Source organism: Melanostigma gelatinosum (assembly GCF_949748355.1).
Source record: "Melanostigma gelatinosum genome assembly, chromosome: 17".
NCBI classification, from domain to species: Eukaryota; Metazoa; Chordata; class Actinopteri; order Perciformes; family Zoarcidae; genus Melanostigma; species Melanostigma gelatinosum.
In genome coordinates, this window is record NC_136650.1 from 7,705,310 (window position 1) to 7,719,046 (window position 13,737).

General features: G+C 43.9%; 2 protein-coding genes across 3 annotated transcripts in view; one reads left to right on the forward strand and one right to left on the reverse strand.

The window, feature by feature from the left end:
• The window catches only part of med30 (mediator complex subunit 30), a 35,637-nt gene extending 30,128 nt beyond the window's left edge, over positions 1 to 5,509 (forward strand). Inside the window, exon 5 of the mRNA XM_079288514.1 lies at positions 4,658 to 5,509. Coding sequence (XP_079144640.1) covers positions 4,658 to 4,753 — 96 coding nt within the window. The 3' untranslated portion in view covers positions 4,754 to 5,509. The remainder of the gene's footprint in view (positions 1 to 4,657) is intronic.
• A 2,538-nt stretch (positions 5,510 to 8,047) lies between these two features.
• ext1b (exostosin glycosyltransferase 1b) overlaps positions 8,048 to 13,737 on the reverse strand; it is a 106,126-nt gene continuing 100,436 nt past the window's right edge. For both annotated transcript variants that reach the window (XM_079288407.1, XM_079288406.1), the window contains one exon: positions 8,048 to 12,202. In XM_079288407.1, coding sequence (XP_079144533.1) covers positions 12,017 to 12,202 — 186 coding nt within the window. In that variant the 3' untranslated portion in view covers positions 8,048 to 12,016. The remainder of the gene's footprint in view (positions 12,203 to 13,737) is intronic.

The window sequence follows — 13,737 nt, forward strand, 5'->3', positions numbered from 1 at the left end:
TTGTTTGCTTGCAACCAGAGCGTTTGAAAGACAGATGTCACTTTGGCTTGTCCTCTGCCCAGATGTGCTGTACGGGCACCTGCAGTTCATTTAGGTGACCTTCTTTCCCCCTCCCCACACACACACACACACACACACGCGCGCACACACGCACACACACCAGGTGTAATACAAACTTCCATGCAATGTTTCAAAACCACCTCCCAACAAAATGCCAAAATGTTTGAATCGAGTGTAAGAAAGACTGAATGGAGTGAATCCCTAACAGACTGATGCACAAATACAGTCACAGAGATGTTCATGTGCAGCCACACCCTCTCTCTCTCTCTCTCTCTCTCTCTCTCTCTCTCTCTCTCACACACACACACGCACACACACACATGCACATCAGACCATAAACACTTGCACATTCTCACGCGCACACATCACTGCATCTCCTCTGTGCTCGCCCGTCTCCACTCCATCTCGGGTCACTGTGCTCTTCCGCCCGCTCCTCCGACGGCTGCCAGCGTCTCCAGGTTCCATGAAGCAGGTATCGGCAGTCTGCCAGTCTGCAGGAGGCCGTCGGAGACGGGAGCTCAGACGGCGCTTCCTTGTTTACTTTCATGAGTTGTTGACTAGCCACCCTGCCAGGGCCGACGCTGTGTCTGAGCGTGTCAGGAGAGGCCTGCGACGGATTAACAAGGCATCAAAACGTTATTGTGTGAGTGGCAGACAAAGGAACGAGGGAGGGAGTGCATCCGCTGGTGGGTGTGTGTGTGTGTGTGTGTGTGTGTGTGTGTGTGTGTGTAAAAGCCTCGTTCCTGAAACACAGAAACGATGGTTCAGAGCTCTTTGTTCTCTGTAGTACACCCTTCTTCAAAAACATGGCGTTGTAGGTGTGAAGGATTAGAGTTGCACTAATTACGAGGTTACGAATGGCACCAGACAATTTCTGTGATAATAGTCTTTATTTTAAATTCATTTATCATCAAAACATAAGGCAAAAGAAAAGGAGATTTAAAAACAATTGAAGAAACGGTGTAAGAAATAAAATGCAGTAGTAAAATGCAGAAATGCAGGAAATTGATTAATATATGAATTGAATGTGGTTCAATTAAAGGCAGCAGCAAACAGAAAAGTCTTCAATCTTGATTTAAATGAGCTGAGGGTCTCAGCAGACCTGCAGCTTTCTGGGACTTTGTTCCAGAAATGTGGAGCAGAAAAACTGAACGCTGCTTCTCCATGTTTAGTTCTGACTCTGGGAACAGATAGTAGACCGGTCCCAGACGACCTGAGGGGTCGGGATGGTTCATAAGGTAGCAGCAGATCAGAGATGTATTTTGGCCCTAAACCATTCAGTGCTTTGTAAACCAACAGCAGGATTTTAAAGTCAATTCTTTGTTGGACAGGAAGCCAGTGCAAAGACCTCAGAACTGGAGTGATGTGATCCACCCTCCTGGTCTTAGTGAGGACTCGAGCTGCAGCGTTCTGAATCAGCTGCAGCTTTCTGACGGACTTTTTACAGAGACCTGTAAACACACCGTTACAGTAGTCCAGTCTGCTGAAGATAAATGCGTGGACAAGTTTTTACAAATCCTGTTGAGACATAAGTCCTCTTATCCTTGATATATTCTTCAGGTGATAGTAGGCTGATTTTGTAATTGTCTTGATATGGCTGTTCAGGTTGAGGTCTGAATCCATAACTACACCTAGATTTCTGGCTTGGTTTGTGGGTTTTAACATCAGTGACTGAAGCTGAGCGGTGATTTTCAATTGTTCGTCCTTGGTACCGAAAACAATTACTTCTGTTTTATCTTTGTTTAATTGAAGAAAATTCTGGCACATCCAGTTGTTGATTTGTTCAATGCAGTTACCCAGCCCTTGTATGGGATTATAGTCCCCTGGTGACATAGTTATGTAGATTTGTGTGTCGTCTGCATAATTATGATAACACACTTTGTTGTTTTCCATAATCTGAGCTAGTGGAAGCATGTAGATGTTGAACAGAAGAGGCCCCAGTATTGAACCTTGGGGAACACCACATGTCATTTTAGTCAGCTCCGATGTGTAATGAGCCACAGACACAAAGTATTCTCGGCCCTTCAAGTAGGATTCAAACCAGTTAAGTGCTGTGCCAGAGAGTCCCACCCAGATTTTTTGTCTTTCTAGGAGTATGGCATGGTCGACCGTGTCGAATGCAGCACTGAGATCTAGTAAGACTAAGACTGAACTTCTGCCATTGTCTATGTTTAAGTGGATGTCGTTGAAAACCTTAACAAGAGCAGTTTCAGTGCTGTGGTGCTGTCGAAAGCCTGACTGGAAAACATCAAAGCAGTTATTTACGGCCAAGAAGTCGGTCAGCTGTTGGAAAACCGCTTTTTCAATTATTTTACTTAAAAATGGGAGGTTTGATATTGGCCTATACTTTTTCATCGTTGCGGAGTCTAAACTAGCTTTCTTTAGGAGTGGTTTAATAACTGCAGTTTTTCGGGCTTGTGGGAAGACACCTGAGAGAAGGGATGTGTTTACAATTTGTAAAAGATCAGTGGTCATGCAGTTTGAAATATTTTTGAAAAAGTGTGTTGGTAGAATATCCAAGCAGCAGGAGGATGACTTCAGATGTTGTATGATGTCTTCTAGGCTTCTACGGTCGATTGAATGAAATTGTGTCATGATATTTGAATGGATGTTATTCAGAGATCGGGACAACACATATCCTGTGGTTGGTGTGGAGGCACTGACTGCTTGTCTAATTTTCTGAATTTTGTCAGTAAAAAAGGAGGCAAATTGATTGCATGCCCAGGTGGATTAGAGTTCAGCAGCTACCGACACTGGAGGGTTTGTTAGCCTGTCGACGGTAGCAAATAAGGTGTATTGTTGGTGTATTGTTGGTGTGTTGGTGTATTGTTCTTGTTTTTGGTTATGATGTCAGAGAAGAATGACTGCCTTGCATTTCTAAGTTCCAAATTATAATTGCGAAGTCTCTTTATAGATGTCACAGTGAACCTGGAGATTAGTTAGTAGTCAAGGACAATCAGCTAAACAGTTGATATTAAGAGAGCTGTGTGAAATCGATTGCTCAAGGTGTTATCTGCGCTGCAGAAATGGCTGGCAATTAGTCATGGCTAAAGGAGTGTTACAGAGAGAGCGAGATGGATTTAATCTTAATAGATTTCACTGCACTGCAGATACAGTAGCTTCTGAGCGTGCTCTCGCTCTCTCTCTCTCTGTCCATCAGAAGAAAAGCAGCTGAGTAAGTAGCTGTGATGTACTGCCGTTGATAAATTTGCCCGAACCTTCAAATGTATGTTTTGCCCGAGTTACTCGTTCAAAGGCAGCAAGCATTTGGCAGCTGCACCTGTTTTTATTCTGACTCTCCAGCAGCAGCAGCAGCTCCTGTTTGTGAAAACAAAAAGAACCATCTCAGGCAATGAGGTACTTGAGTCCACGGCAGCTGTTGACTTAGAGATCTTGGTTGCGTATTCGGAGGTAATGAGCGGACAAAGCCCTCAGTGACTGACGGGGGGGGATTGGAGTGTTTGCTCCTCTTTGATGTACCTGTGCAACCCAGACACGGGCCAGATGTGTTAGTTTAGCGATTAGCAGAGGCTGGGAGTGATGAAGACAACTAAAGTACTCCGTATTTGGGGGAGGGGTCAATAGGCAGGTGGGACAACTTTGTCTATTGTATGTTGGACAAAGAAATACAATGTGTGGCTTCGATTAATCTTTACCCAATACTCTCCAAACTGAAGGATGAGGCAGGTGTTATTTTACATGTAGTTTTACTGACAAATCCCATGAAAAATAACAAATACGCTCGTATGTGGGTCAGTCGATTCACCACTTTGGTCCAAATATATCAACTATCGGATGGATTGCCATCAAACTTTAGACATTCATGGTTTCCAGACGAATGATCCCGATTACTTTGGTGATTCTGTGATTTTTCATCCAGCAAGTCAATCTTTCAAAAGTACCAGTACCTGCAAACCTAATGTCATCACCATTGGCCTGAGCTGGACTCTGATTTTAATGCTAATCAGCAAAGGTTTGCATGCTAACACGCTAAGCTAAGACGGTGAAGATGGCCAAACATTATACCTGCAAAACATCTGCATGCTCGCATTGTCATTGTGCACGAGTTAGAATGCTGACGCTGGCGTTTAGATCAAAGTGCAGATGTGTTTTCACCAAACACCACCAACACATAAACACCTTAAAACAATGCCACAACCCTGACGTAACATTAAACTCTATTAAATCTCTGTTTTGCTGAAATACAATACAATATTTTTACTTTGGTTAACTTGGACTAATAGTACATTTGAAGAAGGGAAACAGAATCTTAAAATGTGCTTCTCACAGGATGTCCTGCTGGGAAAACCCTCCCGGTTAACAGTCCCATACAGCAACAGTCATTAGGAACGAGATTACATCTGGGTCCTGTTCTTCTCAGGAATATGTTAAATACATTCTCTTTAGAAGTACAGTGTAGCAGCTGAAATCTGCTGAGAAGTTATTGCCTCATCGTATGTTTGACCTTTTGGTCTTTTATAACCTGTAGTTTTATCGTCGTAAACTGACAAGAAAGCACTCTGACTTTTATATTTGTGTGTTTTTTTTCCATCTAAATATATGTTGTCTATTTCTCTTTTTGTCATTTTTCCTGCAGAAGCTGAAGCAGAAGAACCAGCAGTTAAAGCAGATCATGGACCAACTCCGCAACCTCATCTGGGAAATCAACTCCATGCTGGCCGTCAGGAGCTGAGCCACACACCCTCGAACACCCATTCATATACCAGAGACACACACACACACACACACACACACACACACACACACACACACACAGAGACACACACACACACACACACACACACACACACACACACTTACTATAAAGGACAGGACGATTTGGTCATTAACTGGACGTGTGACAGGGTACCACAGGCCGGCTGAGGCTGCACTTTAAAGAAGAAGAAATTGGGACATTGGCAATATCAACCCGTTTCCAAAAGACATGAAGCAACAGATGAAAAGCGAGAGGTGAAACATGGCGACGGGGGGGGGCAGGTGACATCAGTGTGGCCGTTGGCAGAGAATATTCTGTCTACCTCGATATTCTGCATTTCAATCAACATTAAGATTTAAACTGAAGAGTTTATACGTTATGTTTTATCTATGAGTAGCTCAGTAGAGGGTTCATGCCTGTAGGGACACGTTGATATGTTCTATTTAATCCTAAAATCCAACACATTTCTTAGTTTTTGAATTGTTTGAAGCCCTAAATTCAAAAATCTTTTCTATGACCCCCTAAACACTTTAATAAGAGACACACACACTGTGGCAAAATGAGTCTTATTCTGGCTATATTCGTCTGCTTTTTTACATTAGATGTAATATGTAAACTCCTCTATGCTCTGATTGGACTTGACATTTCAATACGATGCCTTGTTCAGGTTTCTGCTCAACTGTACATTTTGCTGTGATTTTTTTTTTTTTTAAAGGTTGACGCTCTCTGTGCCTCGTGTTTTTCTCGTGTTCGTTTGTTTGTGTCTGTTGTTAATTTCTTCCGTATTTACTGAGCATTTCAGAATCGCATCGGAATCGCGCTAAAAGTGAATCTATATTATAACTAACTATAAGCTGTTTACCGGCTGATCGTAACTTAAACAAACAATGTTGAAATGGATTCGCCGACCTTTAGAGAGACAATGTAACGGTGACTTCAAACCTTAAACCTACTACCATTTTTACATTGCGTTTTCTTGTTACTTATCAGCAAACTTGTCGTTTGTGCTGATATATCAGAGGTCAAATCTCCTGATATGTCAATCAGCGACAGATTTACCCGTCTGGCTCTTGTGGGAACAGAATAATCAAAACTCCACAATATGGCTCAGCCATCTGTTATTCAAATGAATAAATTCATGATTTAACTGTTTAATAATAATATCCCTACTGATTTCCGACTTTCAGATGCTTGATAGATGCTGGCCAGTTTTGATAGGTCAACTACTTCATCTAGGGGAGCTTTTGGTCTGTAAAAATACTAACGTAAACGCACGTCATAGAGAGAAAGGACAGACGGAGTAAGAAGGATTCAATTCAAACATGAAAGATGAGCTAAAGTCTAGGTACATGTGCACAAACAAACCCACGCTGTCAGGTCTAGGATATGCATGAGAATATCAGTGTCTGATATGTTTGCGTTTAATAATTCAGAGCACAGTCAGGGTCACATCTGAGATGTGTTATGAGGGTATCGTCCTCGGGGAGAAGCAGAAGGACAGATGCAGCATTGGAGCAGCGAGAAGGCTTTCAGCTGTGTAAAAAAGAAAGAAAATCAATGCAGTAGTGACTAATAAACCAGTGGTCTAATAAAGGGGGGGGGGGGCAGCATGATGACTGTAGAAACGGAGTGTGTTCTCATACGGCAGAGGTCAGCGGTTTAGCGCCCGTCTATGCACACTGATAATAAAGCGGGAAAAAAAGTAAAGTGCTCTTTACACTCTGATGTTTACAATGTGTGCTGCTGTCAGCATGTCTCGTGTCTGAGGAGGCAGATGGTGGGACTTTGTGTTTTGGTGGGACTTTGTGTTTTGGTGGGACTTTGTAACGACTGCATGGCATCCTGGTCTGTGAGGTTAACGTCAGTGGAGGAATGACATTTAGGAGAAGCTGGCAGGAAGATTTGTGATCTTTTGTGAAATCAACTGACCAATACAAATTCTGAAATAGCCCTTCTCTAAATCATTAGGTCCTAAAAGCTGTTGAATGCACTTAAAGCCGCATCCATATGCAGCCATGACTTATTGATGATAAGATAGAAGTTGATGAATCAAATTAGTGACAATTAAGGTGCCTAATGGGACAATTATGACATTTTATGTGAAGGTCCAATCAGTGTTGATAGTGTATAGTCAATTAAAGTTGAGGGTTAGTCTTGATGATTTAATTTGTACCTTTTTCTTAGTTTCACTAATGCCAATTAACATATTGAAAATTGAGTGACTGTGAATGCAGTGTAAGCGGATGAGAGAACCATCAGAGCAGAAGAGAGATTAAGTATAAATGCTGCAGCTTTTTTTTTTTAATGCTGTCTTGTTTCCCGACTGCTGAGTGGAATTGTGCGCAATTGTTTTTTTAAATACAATGATGCTATGATATGACATACGATGCCTTACACTTGCCCTACTCCTTCTATTCCTCCGCTACTCGAAAGTAGTCAGCTGAGGTGGTTCGGGCATCTAATTAAGATGCCTCCTGGACGCCTCCCACTGGAGGTTTTCCAGGCACGTCCAACTGGGAAGAGACCCCGGGGAAGACCCAGAACACGCTGGAGGGACTACATCTCCCAGCTGGCCTGGGAACGCCTCGGGATCCCCCAGGATGAGCTGGAACATGTTGCCGGTGAGAGGGAGGTCTGGGTCAGCCTGCTTGGCCTGGTGCCACCGCGACCCGACCCCGGATAAGAGGTGGAACATGGATGGATGGATGCCTTACACTTTGAATGTTTTGGACATACTATACTATGACTTTTTTAAGACTTTTCAACATGCTATACTATGACTTCTTCAAGACTTTTTTCGATATACTATGAATTTTTCCGACATGCTATACTATGTTTTACTACTTACTATACTATGACTTTTTTCGAGGTGCTATACTGACTTTTTTAGACGTACTATGTGGCCTTAATCTTGTATAATTGTGTCAGGTGCGTTTACTAAATCTGACGTGGCTTACTCGTGTAAAAGAGGAAGAGAAAGTAAAGATAAGGACTAGAGAATGTTCTTGCAGGAGGCCCGATGTATGTCAGAATCTTCTTAAAAACAGTTGTCATCAGCAATAAACTGAACTAGTACTAGCCCATCAGACACACAGCAGGGCGGGTCCTTGGAATCAGCATCTTAAGGCATATTACACTGATTTATGGCTAACATGACATTTTTCTGACATACTGTATGTAGTTTGACATTTTTATGCCACAAGGTCTTTAAAATGGAAACATTGAAACAGTCTATAAAAAAAGGGACAAGGCGATGCAGTTATCATCAAATATGAGTATTTATTTTTTTATAAATCATTCTTACAAAATTGGCATTTATCTATTTCATTTGTGACCTCTATAAAAGTCTTCTGTTAATTACAAGGTAGGAGGGAGGAGAAGGCATCAGGACAGCTGGGCTTTGGCCGAGTCCTTACAGACCAACAGACATTGCTGCTGATTGGTAAAGTGATGCGGCCGATTCACTGATAAATAATCCCAAACAGGAAGTGGTCATACGTTGTTGCCTACGCAACCGTGTCCAAACACAAAGATGAAAGCGGGGCGTTATAATACGGAGAAATGGAAGCGGTGACTCATCCAGTGTATGAAAGGCAGGGCTGTTTGGGGCCCTGCATGCGGGGCTATTCCTGCCCGTCTACTGGAATTAACAAGTCGAGGACAGACAGTGCTCGGCATGTCAATGAACTCACATGTTGATAAAAAGGCACAAATCAAGAACAGACTAGTTTTCCAGCACACACACACTCTGTCACCACTATAAACACCAAACTGTAAACCTTCCATCTGTTTCGAAGCACACAGATAACTTGCATAATGTTACCCCTGATCAAATGGCGGACGTGACAGGCGTTTATAAGCGGATGCAGAGGTTTTCCTGGTGGCCCAAATCACATCCATCGCGCTCTCGACTTCTGGACTCGATGACGTACTGTGCAGCACGCCAACTGAGAGATGGAGCGAGTTTCTCTTGCAAAGTTATCTGACCTGAAACCGCGCTTTTGAAAGAGGCAATTTAAACACAACTGTGTCACAGCCTCAGACCCATTATTGTAATGCATGTGGGGGAGAGATGTTACAGCTGAAGCTGAAAATGTTTCCATCTGGTTCAGAGGACCCATCTGCTTATTATTTCCCGTTTGTCAGTTGGCGTAGTCTTTATTGGGACTTTGCAATTTGACTCCCGCGGAGAGCCGAGATTGTGCATCCCAATCCAATTCTAGATCACTGGTGTATGCAATCATTTAGAGTTAAAACTCAACTTCACGACTGTGAAAATGTTACATCTCTCAGGGGGGGGCAGCAGAGGAGAGCGTGATGTGTTTTTTCCCCCCCAGAAAACCAATGCAGAGTGAAACATAACATGAGCTGTTATATCGGCATCTTTGTGGATTAATGTGCACAGCGAGTAGAAAATAAACTGAATAAATACCATTACCTCCCCTCAGCGATGCAGGATCAGACTTATGTTCTCGCCGCGTCGTCTCGTACACGTTTTTTTTTTCTTTTCTCAGAAAATAAATATATGCCTATGTACGTACAGTGCTGAGAGTCGCAGGGATTTGAAATGGGTGGTGTTTTTTTTTGATTTTTTTTATGAAATATCTGCAAAGCTGGGGGACGGGGTTCTCTTGAGATGAACCACACACAGTGACTCAAACTCTCAGACATAAAAGGCTTGAAATGGATTCAAACAATATGGTTCTCTGAAGATGAAACAGGGACCAGATGCAGACCAGGGGGGGGGGAGTTGACGAGTGAACATGTGCTGTGTTGTGACTGCATTAAACAGATCATGAATCTCTCCCGGCAAACAAACGACACTCCAAACTTGAAGTCCCAGAACGTAAATACAAAGCATGATATTTAAAGCAATGGCGTGAGGAAACAAACACACACCTGATAGTCGTGCTGTGTTTGATACACGCTGAAACAGAATGGCTTTGCTTTGGTAGCATTCGGATATGACACTTGAAAGCGTGGACCGCACCTTTGTTGACACTGAAAAGGCTCTGCGATGCATTTTATATGAACTATTTGTCGAACAAAATGAGAAGAAATCAATGAAAAAAAAATGTAAACTAAAACCGTAAATGAATATGTGACACTGATATTGGCAATTGACAAAGACAGCTACTGATCAACACACACACACACACACACACACACACACACACTGAACAGCTTTGGCTGAGACATTATGCTGAATGCCTGCTCGACAGAAAGGCCACTAAGCATGCTGCTTCTTTTAAGTGTCTGCAAAGTAAGTGTGAGAGGGAAGTGCCTGTGCTCTCGGCCGCACGACGGCAAGAACACAGCTCCACACAGCCCACCTCTTAAACGATTCATTAAAGTCGGCGACAGCTAGTCATTTTAGCGTTTTCGATCTGGTTGTTCAACACCAATAAGGTAATATAAGGTGCAAAACGTCAGGCGGTTTGAAGCGGATACGATGGCGACGATGTGAGCAGCCGGTTTTTGAGTGACGGACAATCGGGGGCGGGCGAGCTGTCCTCCAAAGGCTAGCATTAGCTAGAAGGTCATGTTTGTGGGTCACTCGGTCCATAATGTTAGTGTCCCATCAACAGCTCGTCTCCTGGGAATGAAACAGCCCTCCGAATGAAATAGTTACCGAATTGAAGCCCGAACGTATCTCTGCCTGACAAATGGGGGAGAAAACCTTTTGTCAATTTAATGGCTCTGAGGTCCTCTGATGTGTCACAGAAAATATAATAAATCACTGTAGCAGGAGAGCCAGACTGACGACCAGAGTGATTCAACGCGGGAGCATCGAGGCATCTCACGCTGATGTAGGCAACGTGATGTGCAATAAAAAAATAATAATTCTAAAAGGCAGACCCTGATGTCACAATGGTACTGATGCGCTCCGCGTTAAAAGAAAAATATCCCTCGACAAGCACTCCTGTGAAATGACGCTGGTCACTAAAGACCTGCTATGGACAGACATTCTATTCCCTCCCTGCGGGGGAAGTGCTGCAGGGCCATGCAGGGAGAAATAAATGGGCAAAAGAGAGTCTGGGTTACAATGCAACGTTCTGCTCCATTTCATCCAGAAATGTTCATTTCGCTCATTCCAGCGGAGGGAAAATGTGCTCCGCTCGAGTTTATGGTTGGATGAGCCAACTTTTCAAGGCTCTGTACACACAACACGTACACACACGTACGCACACACGCACACACACACAAGTCAAAGTACAGAGAGTTTAAAGGGCGAAATAAAAGATGATGAAAGTGGGGGGAAAAAGATGAGAAAAGTACAACTGCCTTAGCGAGTATGAGAGGAAAATGGGACATGAAACGAGACATTTTGCGAACTTATCTTAGTGTTAACAGGGACGCAGATCGACCATTATAAAAGCCGTATCAGCACATCAAGGAAGGAGCCGAGGAAAGGAAAGACAGGATGTTTTCAGGCTCAAGGATGTGTGTTGATAGCCAAGAATTTCAAGAAACAATGGCTGCTTGGCTATAAAAGCCTCGTCAGGCCACTATAATAACAGATTGGACACTGTTTACCTCTTCTGCCTTGAGAAGGGAAATACTAAACTGATGACGCTCTGACTTTAAACCTCTCAGAGAGGACAAAAGGTCAACAGTGACACCAGAGAGCTGATTTGTACAGAAATCAAATCAACTGAAGAACAGGGTCTCCTGCGCTATGAAGCAGGGGGTTTTGGTAGTCCGGTATTACGTCCTGATGCAGACTGGGGAGGGCTTCTAGGGGCAGCCGGTAGGATTCGTGACGGGCGGGGGTTGCCCGGTTTTGCGATCGCCGACACCTTCCCTCTTCTACCGTCCTGCACGTGTGCCGAGAGAGCAGGAAACACGCCGTCCGTGTTCATGTTGTACAAAAAAATATTCTATCCAAGAGTTCCCGTCGTCAGTAGTGTGTGCTGCGTGTTTGCACATTTGCAAAACATACAGCAACTGTTTGGCATGTCCATCAGCTGGTGCACCCCTCTTTGTCGCTCTGTGTTTGCGGCTTTTATTTGTATTTTTCACATCCAAACGCCATCTGCTTGTTTCCATTCATCCCGAACCGCGTCAAGTCCTGGCAGCAGCGGCGCTGCGGTCACTGGCAATGTGCTGAGTGGACGACAGAGCTGTGTCGCTCCCCGTCCATCCCGCCGGAGTCCTGCTCGTCCTTCTGCTCTCCACAGAGTCGCTCTCGCGAGCCTCCCCCTGCGTGGGGTCTCCCCCGAGGGGGCGCCGGTCCTGTCAGAGCCTCTCGATGTCCCTGTATTTCTTGCGGAGAATGGAGACCTGGTCCTTGAACAGGATGGGGTCCAGTCTCATCTGGGAGTGGACCAGCGGCATGGCGCCAAACCAGCTGGCGAACTTGTTCATGCAGGTTTGCCGCTGGGCAAAGTGGTCCGGATCGGCCCAGCGGGAAGCTCTCGAAGACTGTTGGGAATGGAGAGGGAGAAGAGGGGAGACAAACAAAAAGTAGGTCAGTGTCATTATCACGGTGAATGATAATTATTGCTTCAGATCAGCGAGTCGCAACCACGCGGTACTTGTACACCAGTGGGTATTTGTACACCAGTGGTATTTGTACACCAGTGGGTATTTGTACACCAGTGGGTATTTACGCTCTTGCGTAGGGACAGTGTGCAAAATGACCCAATGGCAATCGGGGGTCCCGCTTACCTCGTGCTCCAGTCTTGCAAAGACTCGATACGCAATATATATACTCAGCTATACACGCGTCACACACATATTCACAAGAGTGATATCGTTAACGATAAGGCCACTCCTACAGAATCCACACAGCACATGCAGCCCTCTCTCTCTCTCTCTCTCTCTGTAACCCGACACACATGCACACTCACGTGCTTTCCAGCTTGTACGGGGTAATGTTTTTTTCTTTTAACCTAAACCACATTTGCAGTGCGGACCATTTGCAAGATTTTTCCCCATTTTCGCAAACCGCTAAGCAGATGGAGAGATTGCGAGTGAGTGAGCGGCTCAATTCATTTGACAAAAAAAATATGATTTTGTTTGTCGTCCAATTTGTGTTCAGGAGGGAAATAGAAGGTGCAACTAGGATGACATATCGGTGTGTTGCTGACCTTCAGAAAATGGTTTTATCACATTTACTACTGAACAGTTGAAATGATGAGCTGAAAATAATTGGTGATCAGGTAAAAGTAATGGATAAACAGTTGAAAGAACTACCTAAAAGTAGTGAATAAAAAAATCTAATAATTGTATTATTAGATTGGCTGAAAGTATTGGATAACTGTTACCGTATCGACATGAACACAAAACATTAGACTGTAGGAAAAAACTTGTACAAATATCCACGTTTAGGGACGTTCTCCTTATATGAAGACCGACAATAACAAACGTGTGCCGCTTTCTTTCATTCGATCACAGTCACAGTTCAGACCCGTGAGAAGAGAACAGCATTACTTAATGACGAGTGACGTTAACGCTTCTCAATAAATCATCAGCTGGATCATATTCTACAAACGATGACGTAAGCCATAAGAACTGAGACGCCTCCTCTCTGGGCCTTTGTCTCTCCGCCGTACAGTCAGTGACTTGTCCTGTTTACCCACGGGTCGCACCAAAGACCTTCAGCGGAATAACTCATGCTGTTCACAAAGCAGCAAGAGTTCATTCCAGCTGAAAGGCCGAGACACACACTGATGACGGGAAGGAGACGATGCTGGCTTCAGCATGAAGCACAACTCATATGAAACAGGAGGATACGATCAACGTGGATTGTGTAATAACTCTACGATTGTTCCGAGTTCAGTCACACCCTGTAATGTGGTTCTCTTTAATGCAAACCAATCCTCTCAACTGGCAGCTGTCCTGAAGTTTGGTGTCACGGCTCTTTAAAAAAAAAAAGGGCCAATGAGTCATCTCAGTGAAGGAATTCAGAAATAAATTAAAAACCGACACGGACCCGGTCACGAGGAGGGTGACAG